The 12794-nt window shown below is 31.7% G+C and overlaps 1 protein-coding gene across 50 annotated transcripts in view; it reads right to left on the reverse strand.

Annotated features, from left to right (window-relative positions):
- Positions 1-12794, reverse strand: part of CLIP-190 (Cytoplasmic linker protein 190) — a 181236-nt gene that overhangs the window by 39524 nt on the left and 128918 nt on the right. For 32 of the 50 annotated variants that reach the window (XM_073968951.1, XM_073968954.1, XM_073968947.1 and 29 more), the window contains 3 exons: positions 12211-12388; positions 11814-11876; positions 1301-1411 (listed from right to left, as the gene is read on the reverse strand). In XM_073968951.1, the coding sequence (XP_073825052.1) occupies positions 1301-1411; positions 11814-11876; positions 12211-12388 (352 nt within the window). Of the gene's footprint in view, positions 1-77; positions 1412-11813; positions 11877-12210; positions 12389-12794 lie in introns of those variants that run through there. The other 18 variants (XM_073968963.1, XM_073968961.1, XM_073968949.1 and 15 more) reach the window with 3 other exon arrangements.

The following is a 12794-nucleotide window of genomic DNA, read 5'->3' on the forward strand; positions in this document are numbered from 1 at the left end:
AGTCCTTCGAAGACCCACTGGTCTTACCAGTGAGTAGTGCAATTTTGTATTTAAACATGTATATTTATCTTTTCATATTTTCTTAGAAGAGTGTATAATGCCAATTAAAATATATTTCTACATTCTTTTAAAAAGGTCAGTATTGCGATTCTGTACCTAGTTAACGACAGAATTACCGACAACAGTTGGTAAGTTGAAATTTTTAAGAGGCAATAAATTTAATTATTTCCCTGTATTTTCGGTAAATTAGCAACGAAAATAAAAATCGGTCTGGGAAGTATTTAGAAGGACAGAAAAACTAATATTGTATCGATGACGGAACTATTTGGAACGATTTGGAACTAGATTTACCCAACTCTACATCTGACTTTTCCGTTACTAGGACCGTGTGCGAATAATAAATGAACTGACATTTGTACCTATTTTTAATTTGCCAATTCTATTTTAGGTTGAGGGTAAATTCCAGTTGACCTATCAGCAGAAAGCTTAGTGAGTTTTTTGTAAGAAAAAATTTAAACAAACAACAAATAAAATACAGCAAATGCTGTGCAGGTGAGTTAATAAAAAATATTACAGATCAACATTAATTACACGAACGTCACTGCTCTTAATATTTGTAATTACAACTACTTGGTTACTCAATTCAGCGATCCCTTTCATTTTCGAAGTAAAAATATAATCTGAAATGTTTTAAGCTCCACTGTAAAAAACTGAAACTCTTCATGCCTTCAAGTTATTTGCTGTGTAAATGTGCATGTATATGATGAAAATGTCTCATCTATTTATTGTATGTAGTAGGTGAATAATATCAGTGACAGAAAAAAGAACACCCAGAATGGGTGCAAGTTGGGTGTGGTGTTTGTTTGGCGCAGCATCGATCTTAATTGAATGATTTTCCAGTGGTTTTCAGTCACTTTACATCATGCAAAAATAGATCAAAGTCGCTTTTGAAAATTAGAACGCAATAACAGACAGAAAGAATTACAACAAAACAAACAAATAACTAAAAAAACAACAAAACAAGTTGAAACAACAAACAATCTTATATTAAGCGTTTCGTTGAAATGCCACGTGGAAAATAGAGTCTCTCTTTGTCGCAAAACCAAACTTTCTTTTTCGTTGCCACCGGTGATGAGGTCAAGGAACGTGATGGCGAACGTTCGACCAATGCTGTACTTTTCGAAATCGGTGCTGGCGATTGTTTCGATGAGAGCACACCGAACGGACGCCGTATTACCATCAAAGACGAAGATGATGTTGTTGTTGGTGGTGGATATGTTATATCACTGAATATATTTACCTCATTAATGTTCTTCTGGTACTGCAATGCTTGATTTTGTGAATCCTCACGATCCAAATCGCGTTCGATCATCAGTTGCTCAATGTGTTGTTGTTTCTCACGCAAAATATCCTGCAATTTTTGTAGAGATTTCGAGAAAAAGAAAAGAATAACAAAATAGTTGGAATATAAACGGATAAAGAAAATTGTATAATAACCATTTTTAAAAAGATTTATTCCATTATAACCCCAACAAGAACAGTAGCATAACAAAACATAAAATAATTCATAAAGAAAACATATACAACCATATGTATGGGTTTGGTGGTACTCCCTTATATACTCGTGCTTACAGAGAGTGAATGGTCAAAATTATAATTACGTAAACGAAATAATAGGTATTACGTAGGTAGAATATTAGATAATTTGGTGAGAGAAACATTGCAGACATTGTTAAGAACCAAACAAATATCGTATTTATAATATGAGAATCTATAGAAAGCTGTAAATTACACAAATTTAGAAAACGGGTTTTTCCTGCATTCCCTTTCTTGTTTGAAGCTAAATAACATGGAACTCCCTTCTTAAGGCCACAGGCTGATTCAGAATCCTTATGTATTGTCAAGAGTCTGTACATTTTGAACTGATACAAATATTTAAATATATTTTTCTTAGAATGATAACATCTTAAGTTTTCCCTTCAATTTAAATATAAAAATAGGACCAATGATTGCTTTGAAATGTATTTCAAAGGCCAACTTAACATTTTTTCTGCATTAGGTATTGTTTTGTTTTTAGCTTAAAAACTAATTTTTTGACAAGTCGTACTTATTATTTCCTTCTTCTTATTTCCAACCCAATTAGTTGTAATTTGGTATCTCTGGGGGGTTTAAAGACACCTTACAACAATTTTTTCTTCATTTGGTCCATGTTTTGTTTTAGCTCCCAACAACACACAGTGGTGGTACTTACGTGGGAAGGTGCGACAAAAATATGTACTTCTAGATATTATATAGAACTGAAATTTTAATCAAAAGGTCCCAGAGGCTTTAAAGGATCAAAAAATAAATAAATAAATAAATAAAATGAAGGCAGTCACCATATAACGAATCATTCCGATTTGAAGTATTTTATTGTATATTGTACCAGGAATTCCGCGAAAAATGTTCAATGTGGTATAGGAAAGGCTATATACTTTCCTTTCTATATAAGCTATTTTACTGTTATTAACCAACTTTTCAAACTGAAAAGGCTTTAAAAGGGAACTCAGGGTTTGCAATACCTGCTTATAAAGAAAGAAATGTGATACATATTAACCAACTTTTGGCCAAAGCCTCCACATAGCGTTACCAGTCATTGTTCTTTGTTTTAAAATATCATGCTTGTAAGACTTTTTTCTGCTTAATAACCGCAAATAATGGCAAAAACAAGATGAGTTCGAACCGCATCGTCTCACATCTTTAAAGTTTTAGTCGCATCCAAGTTTAGTTCGCCATAGGTCAAGTTTCTGAGTTATGGTGTGATGAATTTATGGATTGTCTCCCTATAAAGCTCGAAAACAGCTTTATATCTCTGCTCGGCGTTATTGTAGCTTCGTTTTAGATTGCATGTCTGAAGTCAAATCTTTTTGTAGAACATTTTAGTCTTTGGAAATGCTATCCCACTAAAGATTGAATTTCGGACTACAATATATGATATACGTCAAAATATAGCGGAGGCGGCACCTAAAGGAATGTACCGACATAGTCAGGCCATTTTAAAAGTGGATCTTATTTTGGGAGTCATTCCTTTCGATAGATATCGCACACGGTGCGCCTTAACTAATTTTAAATGGAAGGTGCTTACACCTGGGAAGTTTTTGCAGATTCTGAAACTACAATGCTCAAAGATGGGAAATATCAAGAAACAAAAAAATCGCCGAAGGGATTTTCAAATAAATCGCGATTTAAGTTCACATTTTTAGGAGTTCTTTAGGTTTTCACGATTTTGCTTAGAAACCGCGAGTCCTATGTAAATGGGCCTAAAGAAAATGTTGTAGCTGTAAGCATTCTCCACAAGATTGATCTTTATGATATTATCGTAGGTTTTATCGTTTTTGAGATATAGAAGTTCAAATTGAGACAATGCACTGACTCTATCGGCTACTTATAAAACAATGTCATTACTGCAATTTCCCAAATTTAACTTATATATCTTGAAAATGGCACAACCTGGGAAGAAATAAATCATCCAATCTTGTAGAGAATTTTCATAGCTTCAACATTTTCTTTAATCCGATTTTGATATGACTTGCGGTTTCCAAGCAAAATCTTGAAGACTTAAGATAAAAACCTAAAATTTTCAACTGAACCTCTATATCTCAAAAATGGTAAAACCTACGAAAAAACCTAAAGGTCAGTCTTGTAGAGAATTTTCACAGCTACAACATTTTCCTTAGACTCATTTCGATAGGACTTGCGGTTACCAAGCAAAATCGTGAAAACCTAAAAAACCCTAAAATTGTGAATTTTGATCGCGATTTATTTAAAAATTCGTCCTTTTATTTTTCTTTTATTTTTCTTATCTATGAACATTGCTGTTTCAGAATCCGCGAAATCTTCCCGTGTGTAAGCGGTTTTCATCAAAAGTTAGTTAAGGAGCACTGAGCATGATATTGTCTTATAAGGAGGCGATACAGCCAGTGCATTGTCTCAATTTGAACTTCTATATCTCAAAAACGGTAAAACCTACGAAAATATTATAAAGGTCAATCTTGTGAAGAATTTTTACATCTACAACATTTTCTTTAGGCCCATTCACATAGGACTCGCGGTTTCCAAGCAAAATCGTGAAAACCTATAGAACCCCTAAAAATGTTAACTTAAATCGCGATTTATTTGAAAATCCCTCCGGCGATTTTTTTTGTTTCTTGATATTTCTCATCTATGAGCATTGTAGTTTCAGAATCTGCAAAAACTTCCCAGGTGTAAGCACCTTCGATTAAAATTTGGTTAAGGCACACCGTGCGGACCCAACAGTCACTTGAGTAAGTCAATGTATACGGGATAAGTTTCAGTTCCCTCTTAAAAACTAAATCGTTACTTTTTCTACACAAGCTTATTTATAAGCAAACCCCAAAATACCTATATCAAAGACTTATATTTAGCAGATCCGACAGAGGAAAACAACTTAAACCATTAAAACGTCGGAGTCTTGTTTCAGAGTGGCAATTCTTTATTGGCTCTATACGCCTATGGAACGCTCTTCCCTTCGAATTACAAGGCATCAGCAACTCCAGTACTTTTAAAACAAGTCTTTTTAAATATTTTAAACATATTGAAACGGTCACTGAAATGTAAACACATTAAATTTTATATGTAAACAATATTCCATTTTCCAATTTTGTTAACTTTCTATTTTTTCTTTTCTTTTTGTCTTATATGTATTAACTGCATTAAAATGTAAAATTTGTATTAGTGTAAGTTGGATATTATAAATAATTACCAATTCCTTCACTGTAATTTATAAGATCCATATCTTGTTGTGTAGGAATAAACAAATTAAATAAATAAATAATTTAGACATCTTGGACCATTATGTAAGGAAGCATGTACTTGTCCACGACAAATTTAATAATGCTGTAAACAGGCCCACAAGTTGTAGCTTCAGTAAAATATTCCAAAGGATCCACGAGCAGACCTTAAAGTGCACTAAAACAAATTTGTTTAACTTTTTTTGAGGGAATTACCCTAAGAAGTGGACCGGTATGACCCATTTCGAACATTTCGGAAAAAATATTACGAGATCCAAAGTTTGGACAAAAGGGTTGCCCTGTTCAAGAGATATCGCGCTTACAATTTTACGAATATCTTTGAACTGTTGTGGGATAGATGGACCGATAAGCACCATATTCGAAATTTATTTGAGAGTCGCAAAAACATTTAGATATTGAAAGTTTGGATTTGAAAGCCGGCCTTAAACTGCACTTTTCCGAAAATTTATTTGGGAAGTATCCGAAGGAGTGGACAGATATGTGGCATATTCCAACATGATCTATGCCTGTGCAAAGTATGGGCCAAATCGGCTACTCCATTCGAGAGTTATAATGCGAGAGAGTGGAGCAATATGACCCATCTTCGAACTTGATCTAAGTTTGGACTAAATATTGCGAGAACCAAATTTTGAACTGAATCGGTTAATCTGTTTGAGAGTTATCGTTCGTTCCAGCCAGACAGACGGACGGGCGAAACTTCGTGTCCTACATCTCAAAATAGCTGTATCGGCCAGAAAATATAGAAAGAAAAACTTCAAAATACCTGAAATCGGATAGTACCGTTACACCAAAACGTGGAACTACATATATATCCACATGCTTTGGCGTAGAAGTCTTTCTTATCACTATGAATATGTATATATTTGCCAATAATTTCGTAAGAAAATTTGGCTTAAAAATTTTTTATTGGCTCATTTTAAAGTACAGATAGAATAGAGTATGTTGCAAAAATTTAGCTGAGATATGAGCGTTTGAAAGAGGAAATTCATTGTGATTTGTATGTAACATCGAAGTTTGAAACGCGGTTTTCTCAAAATGCGATGCCCACTGTAGCTCGAAAGCAGATGATTCGATCTTCATATGGTTTTGTGGGATTATTATACATAATAAAAAACTTGTACTTAAGCGAGAGATTTTCTTTAAAAAAATTTTTTGACGGATTTATGGCAACAAAACTATAATTTTTTTGGTAGAAATCGAAATTTTGATTTTGACAGTTCACATTTTTTTTAAATTGATATTTTTAATACCGCTTCGCCTAAGTACAAGATTATTAGGTTCTAATGATCCCACAAAAACATATGCGGATCGGTTTATTCGTTTTCCAGCTACAGAGGGCACCGCAAACTGCTTTAGTACAAACAGCGTTTCGTAGGTGGATATTTGTCGGAAAACTGTGCAATATTTTCCAAAAAAAAAAAAAAATGTCAAAAGTAGCTGAAGGTGTGATATATCAGATGAAAAAAAAAATCTTCCGAAAAATTTTGGTAGATTTCTTTTAAAAATTTCATAAAAAATGTCATTTTTCGTGATCAATAAATTGCCACAACCCCTTAAATATATAAAATCGACCATTATCGTCATGTAGTGGCTATACCAAAACGCAATTCGAACGAAATAGCAATTGTTCGTTGGAGTAGGAAAAAGTAAGATATCGTTCCTAAAGTTAAAATGTTTTTTTTTTCTTTTTAATATTTAAAGTCCAATTAGGGAGAAATTATATGCAACCGGCATATTCAGAAGGTGGGGTAGAGTACAGTACAATGATGGAAAACTGTTGACTATATTTGGAGAGAAGTCATTCCAACCACTGTGATACCATAATTAAAGCTTCACTAGGTCACTCATATGAGTGCTAAACCAAAAGTTGGGAATTTTTATTTTTTATACAGAAAAAGTGATTTGCTTGGGTCCAGATTTCCAAATCGCACTGATCCGCAATGAATTTGATGTCTTTTTAAAGCAATATTTTTAAAATTCCTAATTCAATCATAATTTCAGGAAAACAATCATCCAAATTATAATTATATGATTTCGATTTATGGCAAATGGAGTCGAAACAGTTTTCATCACAAATCCGATAAACAGAAGCCCTAATTTTTCCTCTGACAGAGCTAATCAACACAGTTTACACAGAATAAAATTATTGTATTTTAACAATACCTACTAAATACTTCAGTGTTAGAGATGTATGAAGGAGTGTGTGGCCCCTAAATATTGTGTCATTTCGAGACCCATATCTCAGAAAGTAGTGTCTTGGTTGTAGATTTCCACCAATCTGAAATCGCACGGAGCGGCAATGGGTTTTAGTCTATTTTTTTCTGATTTGGATTTTAGCCCTCCTAGAACATCTAACGTAGAAAATGTTAATTTTTCAATAAATTTTGACCATTCACAATCTAGCAAGTAGAGACTAAAATAATAGCTTGAAAGGAAATATTTTAAAATAAAATGTGAACGAAAAAGAAAAGAGAAACACTTACATATGTATGTACATTAGCCATGTTTCCATGCAAAATAAATCGGTTATTATATGAACAAATAAAAGAAAAATAGAAAACAAAAGCTTCCCGAAGACAAAACCATAAACATGTGTGGTTTAGAGAATAAACAACAAAAGCCAAAAAAATATAAACCAAAACAAAAATATGTTATAGGGAAAGAAAATAAAACAAAAGCGTGCAAAATAAAAATAAATATAATTTTGTTGTTGCATTTAGCTGCTCTTTATTTACAAAAAAGGTTCATCCAAAAACATGATATCAGAAAGGCATACATAATTATAAACGAACATTTAACAAATAATAATAATAGTAATGAAATATAAAATAAAATATACAAACTGTAATAAATTATTGGCAGATATCTTAGAGCAAAATAAAAAGGAACAGAGGAATTTATTCGCTTAAAGGAAGAGATTGTGTGGGATAGAAGAAGAGTTGGTATTTTATAATTGCAAAGTGTATTATTATTAAGAAAAAATATTAAAATAAAAAATGTCGAAAAGAGTTATAGTTGATGAGTTATTAATGAGTTCGATTAGAAAGTTTAAATATTGTAACGATTTAATTTGGTAACCTTATAATTATGTACCACTTATAAATCTCGATGATTCGTAAAGGCAAGAGCTCAACATATTATTGATTAATGGGTTACGAATTATCGGGACTATACTGTATGTGATCATGTGATTAAATTCGAACACATTTATAACGAATAGGGTTATAGTAAGTAATAGGGTTAATTATACAAAAATATCACGCCAGTACCACGTGGGGAATATTGTCTTTACAATAAAACCCATTATAAAAAAAATAATGTAGATGAATACATATCAAAACTTCGGCGCATTTTTTGCGGTAATATTTTTTTAACGATGGTATTTTTGATATTCGTCGTATTACATAAAAAGTTATAAGAAGGCTTTATAATGAACACATACAATTTCTGTTTGCAATGTTCTTACTTCAAGACTACATTTTTATGTCACTCTTTTGTTATACGTTGAAACTTTCATACGAAACTTTTTTAACATCATCTCCATTTTCTCACCCAAAAGCTGTGAAAGTTTCAACGTGTAGCATAAGAGCATAAGCATAAGGTACTAAGTTATTAAAGCAAAGCAGCATTTGATTACATAATTTGAATTTAAGGCCTCTGTTGTTATATAAGTATATTTTGGCTTAGTGGGCAGAGTACCCTAGAGAAATTTCCCCAAAATAACATGTAAATTTTACGAGTTCATTATAACAGTGTTCGACTGTAATATAAAATCAACCTTTCCAGTCGGTTCCTTGATTTTGAATGAAAGGAATAAAAATTTCGAAAGTTAAACAAATAGAAAGTACAAAGTTTATGATATAAATACGTGTATAGCATTTAGAGATGAGTGTTTTCGTAAAATAATTACTTTTATTCTATTTTTAATTTGTACTTCCCGATTGCGTGAACACACAAAAAGTTATTGCAAATATCGGTATATTTCTTTTTTAAAAATGTACGTTATGTATTCAAATATTCGATGGAATTTGTGTAATTTTGTGTTGTTTTATGTATTATTTTTTATTTATATTATTTTTTATATATATTATTTTTTTGTTTATATTACTTTTTTATTTATACTGTTTTTTTATTAAAGTTCGGATATAGATAAACCCAGAAATAGCAACGATTGCCACTGAGCTGAATTTTGGTGGATAGGTAGGGTTTGGTATTACAACAAATTTCATTCGAGGTCAAAGGTTAATCTTTAGGGGGTTTTAAGTTTTCGGATTTTTCTTAACGCCTTACTAAACAATTAAAAAGGGTCTCAAAGTCAGATTTAGAATGGAATGTGATGGAAACCGAATAGAGAAGATTTACCGGAACCGAAACTGTTTATATTTTAGTAATCTTTGATTATAATTGTATATTTCTATCGCATTTTTTTTAAATATTTTTAAAATGTTTAATTTAATCATATTTAAATTTTCACTCTCTATAGTCCATCTTGGAACTGTATCTAATTTTGGGAATTATTCCTTTTGATATTTATCGTGCCAAACAGTCATTTTAGGTATTTACCGTAGGATTTTTTAACCATTGCGGCGTAGACATGCTCACGAAAAGAATTATATCGTTGCAATCAGAATCACATACCATTGCTGAAATGTTCAAAACAATGCTCGATCAACCCTTAAATTGCACTTAAGTACAGTTTTTAAGTTTTGTAAGAGAGGTTCCCGAAAGTGTTGTCCGATATAGACCTTCATGGAACATTATTACGATTACGACGTGCAAATGTTGAACGAATGTCAGTCACTCTTTTCGATTATCGTGACCACAAACCATTTATATTGGTTAACGCAGAATTTTTTAAAACTTTTTGACCATAATGACTGGAAGTGTGGATTTGCCCACGAACTGGACCCCAAGAAGTTTCTTTGGTAATTTTCAGAACGATTATCGAACAGCCCTTTAACTATGCATAACCGATTTTTAACTTTTGTTAACTGGACCACAAGAACCGGAAGAAGTACGTTAGAAATTTTAAAGGTAAGGACACATTAGGCAAATATTTGCTCCAGCGACCGGCAGTGTCCGTTTACTGAGAGCAAGTGGGCATAGATTTCAATGCATTATTTACGCACCACTGCTCTCAGTAAGCGCAAAATGCCGGTCGCTGGAGCAAATATTTGCCTAATGTGACCTTACCTTAATATGTGCAAAGTTTCGACCAAATCAGATGTCGGCAGAGTTTTTTATAAGCTATTGAGCCATTATCTCCCGAAAAAACTATTTGAGACATGTCCTTGAACTGCACTTGTTCGATATTGTCTATATTCGAACCTGATATATGACTGGACACTATACGACAATATATTATTTTCTTGGGGACGGGGACTCGGATATTTAATTCGAAAGTTAGGATACAGAAACCAGATTGTTTGAAAGCATATTTCGCCTGAAGTATATATGCGACTTCATCTTGCATAATGTTACCCTTAGATCGCGATATCTCAAGAATGGTAATTCCAACCATTCTTGTAGACAAATTTGAAAAGCAGAAAAAGAAAACAACAATTTAAGAACGACAATAAATGACTTCTGATCCCGAAGAACTTTTTGCACAAATGAGATTATTTCCCTCTTATACGCATGTCTATTTTGACTGGGCTAATAAACTCTGATGATTTGAAGCAAGTGAATATAATTCAGTTTCAAGAGTTTTTCTTTCGCAATCAAGAAACATATTGTTATAAAAAAATTAGAAGAATTTTATAAACAAGTTAAAAATAAAGATGCATTTGATAGTTTTTTTGTAATCTTAAAGCAACTATGGTAATATGCGCTATGTTCCAGAACCAGCAAAATTTTAAAATTTTACTACGATAATAATTTTTCTTTTGGGGGTTATTCGGAAAAAATTCCCCGAGAGTTTTGTCTTTCCGCCTTTTCAACTTAAAGGAGAAAGTGAAAAAACTCACGGGAATTTATATTAAGAATATTATGTCATCGAAAAAAATTGTAAAATTGTTAGATTCTTGCAGGTTGTGGAACAGAGAAATTTGTTTAAATTTTGAACTAATTTTCACAAATGGTAATAACGAATTTTGAATGATAAAACATAGACATAAGTTTCTTTCTGATAATATACTTATAGTGTAATTGTTATATATGTATATTAAAATTATTAAAATATTCTTATTGTAAGCATTTATAAATTAGTCGCATGCTCCAATTCCGTGAATACAAATTATAAAGGAAAATCTAACGAAACTTGAAAAATAGATAATGTGAATAGGAAAGGTAAAGAAAGCAATTCTTTAAGCACATTTTTTGGGTTCCCAAGTCCCGGTCCACTCTAAAGTTGTTTCATTGAAAATAATTCTTAGATCGAGTTCCCCACTACAGCATTTGTTTAAAATTACTCTAGTATGGAACTCGATCTAAGAACACATAATTTCATGACTTTTCTTTCATGAAACAACTCTAGGGACTTAGTGGAAATTAGGTAAGCATTTATAAGTTTTGCAGTTTTTGTGCCAATGTAATATCAGTAGAAAATTGCTGTAAAAATAAATTTATTTTTTCGATGTTTTCAGGATATTGATTTTTTTTTTGTAAAGCTACACATACATTTTATCACATTTATATGTATGGAAATACTGTATAATTATTGAAAATTTATTGTAATTGTTTTCCTTTCTCATTCAATTTTTATTTTTCAACTTCCACTATTTATAAAAATTTAAATTGTTATAAAGCGTAATAGTAATTTAATTGTAATAAACCCATTTAAATTGTTATAAAGCTTAAAAAGCTACTGGTGTTAGTAACAAAAATTATACACAAATATACATTCATATGCAGATTGATTTAATTTTGACTTATTGGGGTTATAAATAGGAATAAATTTATATTTTTAATTTAAAATTTTTTAATTATTTTTACATAAACATTAACTAAATACAGTGTAGGTATATGTATGGTAGGGGGTGGGGGTAGTATATATTAGCGTACCTGCATCGAAAATTGTGTTTTTGGCGTTGTTACAGCAACAGGTTTAGCTGACGACGATTTGCGCTGCTTGGAAAAAATTGGGATTTGAAAATGGGGGTTAATTGGCATTAATTTGGGAATTGTTGTTAATTCTTTGCATTGCTTTAACATCAGTATATTAATTGAATTTCTTGCGTTTGATTGAAAAATTAGTTGCAAATCATGATTGAACTTAGTGGAAAGAATAAAACAATAAAATATAACAATTTAAACCAAAACATCAAAATACTGAAATTTCAACAACAACAAAAGGTATCTCAAATCGAGAATAAATTACATGCACCAGTTTAAAAGTTTAAAAGAGAAGTACAAAACAACAGATAGAAGTTGTATACAGATGTAGTATTCCTATTTATACCTGAGCATTCAAGCGCAAGCGCGATGTATTCGTCGTGGCAATACTGTTCATTGTGCCAATGGATGTGAGAGATTCACGGGATCCGGTACGGGAGAGACGAGACTTTTTCGACGATGGTGACAATGAGACCTTGGCAATTGGAACAAAGACACCATATTTGGGTTTGCATTCGAAATATCTGTGAGAAATTTTATTATATAGTAAAGGATAATAAAATAAAAATGTACAAGAAATTGTGGGATTTTTGACTTAAATTGGTACCCGACAAGTGCAGATTAAATTATTGTCTGTAATAAATTATTGACAAAAATAAAATATACAAACACTGCGAACATAATTCCTTATCGTTTACAAAAAAACCTCTTTAGATTGAGAACAATACATACTTAATATACATTATTTTTAAAAATTTGCTAGATGAGAACAAAGATTTGAATAATCTCTACAGTTTACAAGGTTCGTCTTCACAGAATCACCTTAGAAAAATTTACGTATGCAGTAGTGCAAATTATATTTAATTCTACTTAAAGATTGTTTTGGCCTACACAATTTATGTATCTCTTTTTGTAAAATATTTGTCGAGT

This window comes from Musca autumnalis, unplaced genomic scaffold (assembly GCF_047663935.1).
Source record: "Musca autumnalis isolate F117 unplaced genomic scaffold, ASM4766393v1 scaffold_2, whole genome shotgun sequence".
Classification (NCBI taxonomy): Eukaryota; Metazoa; Arthropoda; class Insecta; order Diptera; family Muscidae; genus Musca; species Musca autumnalis.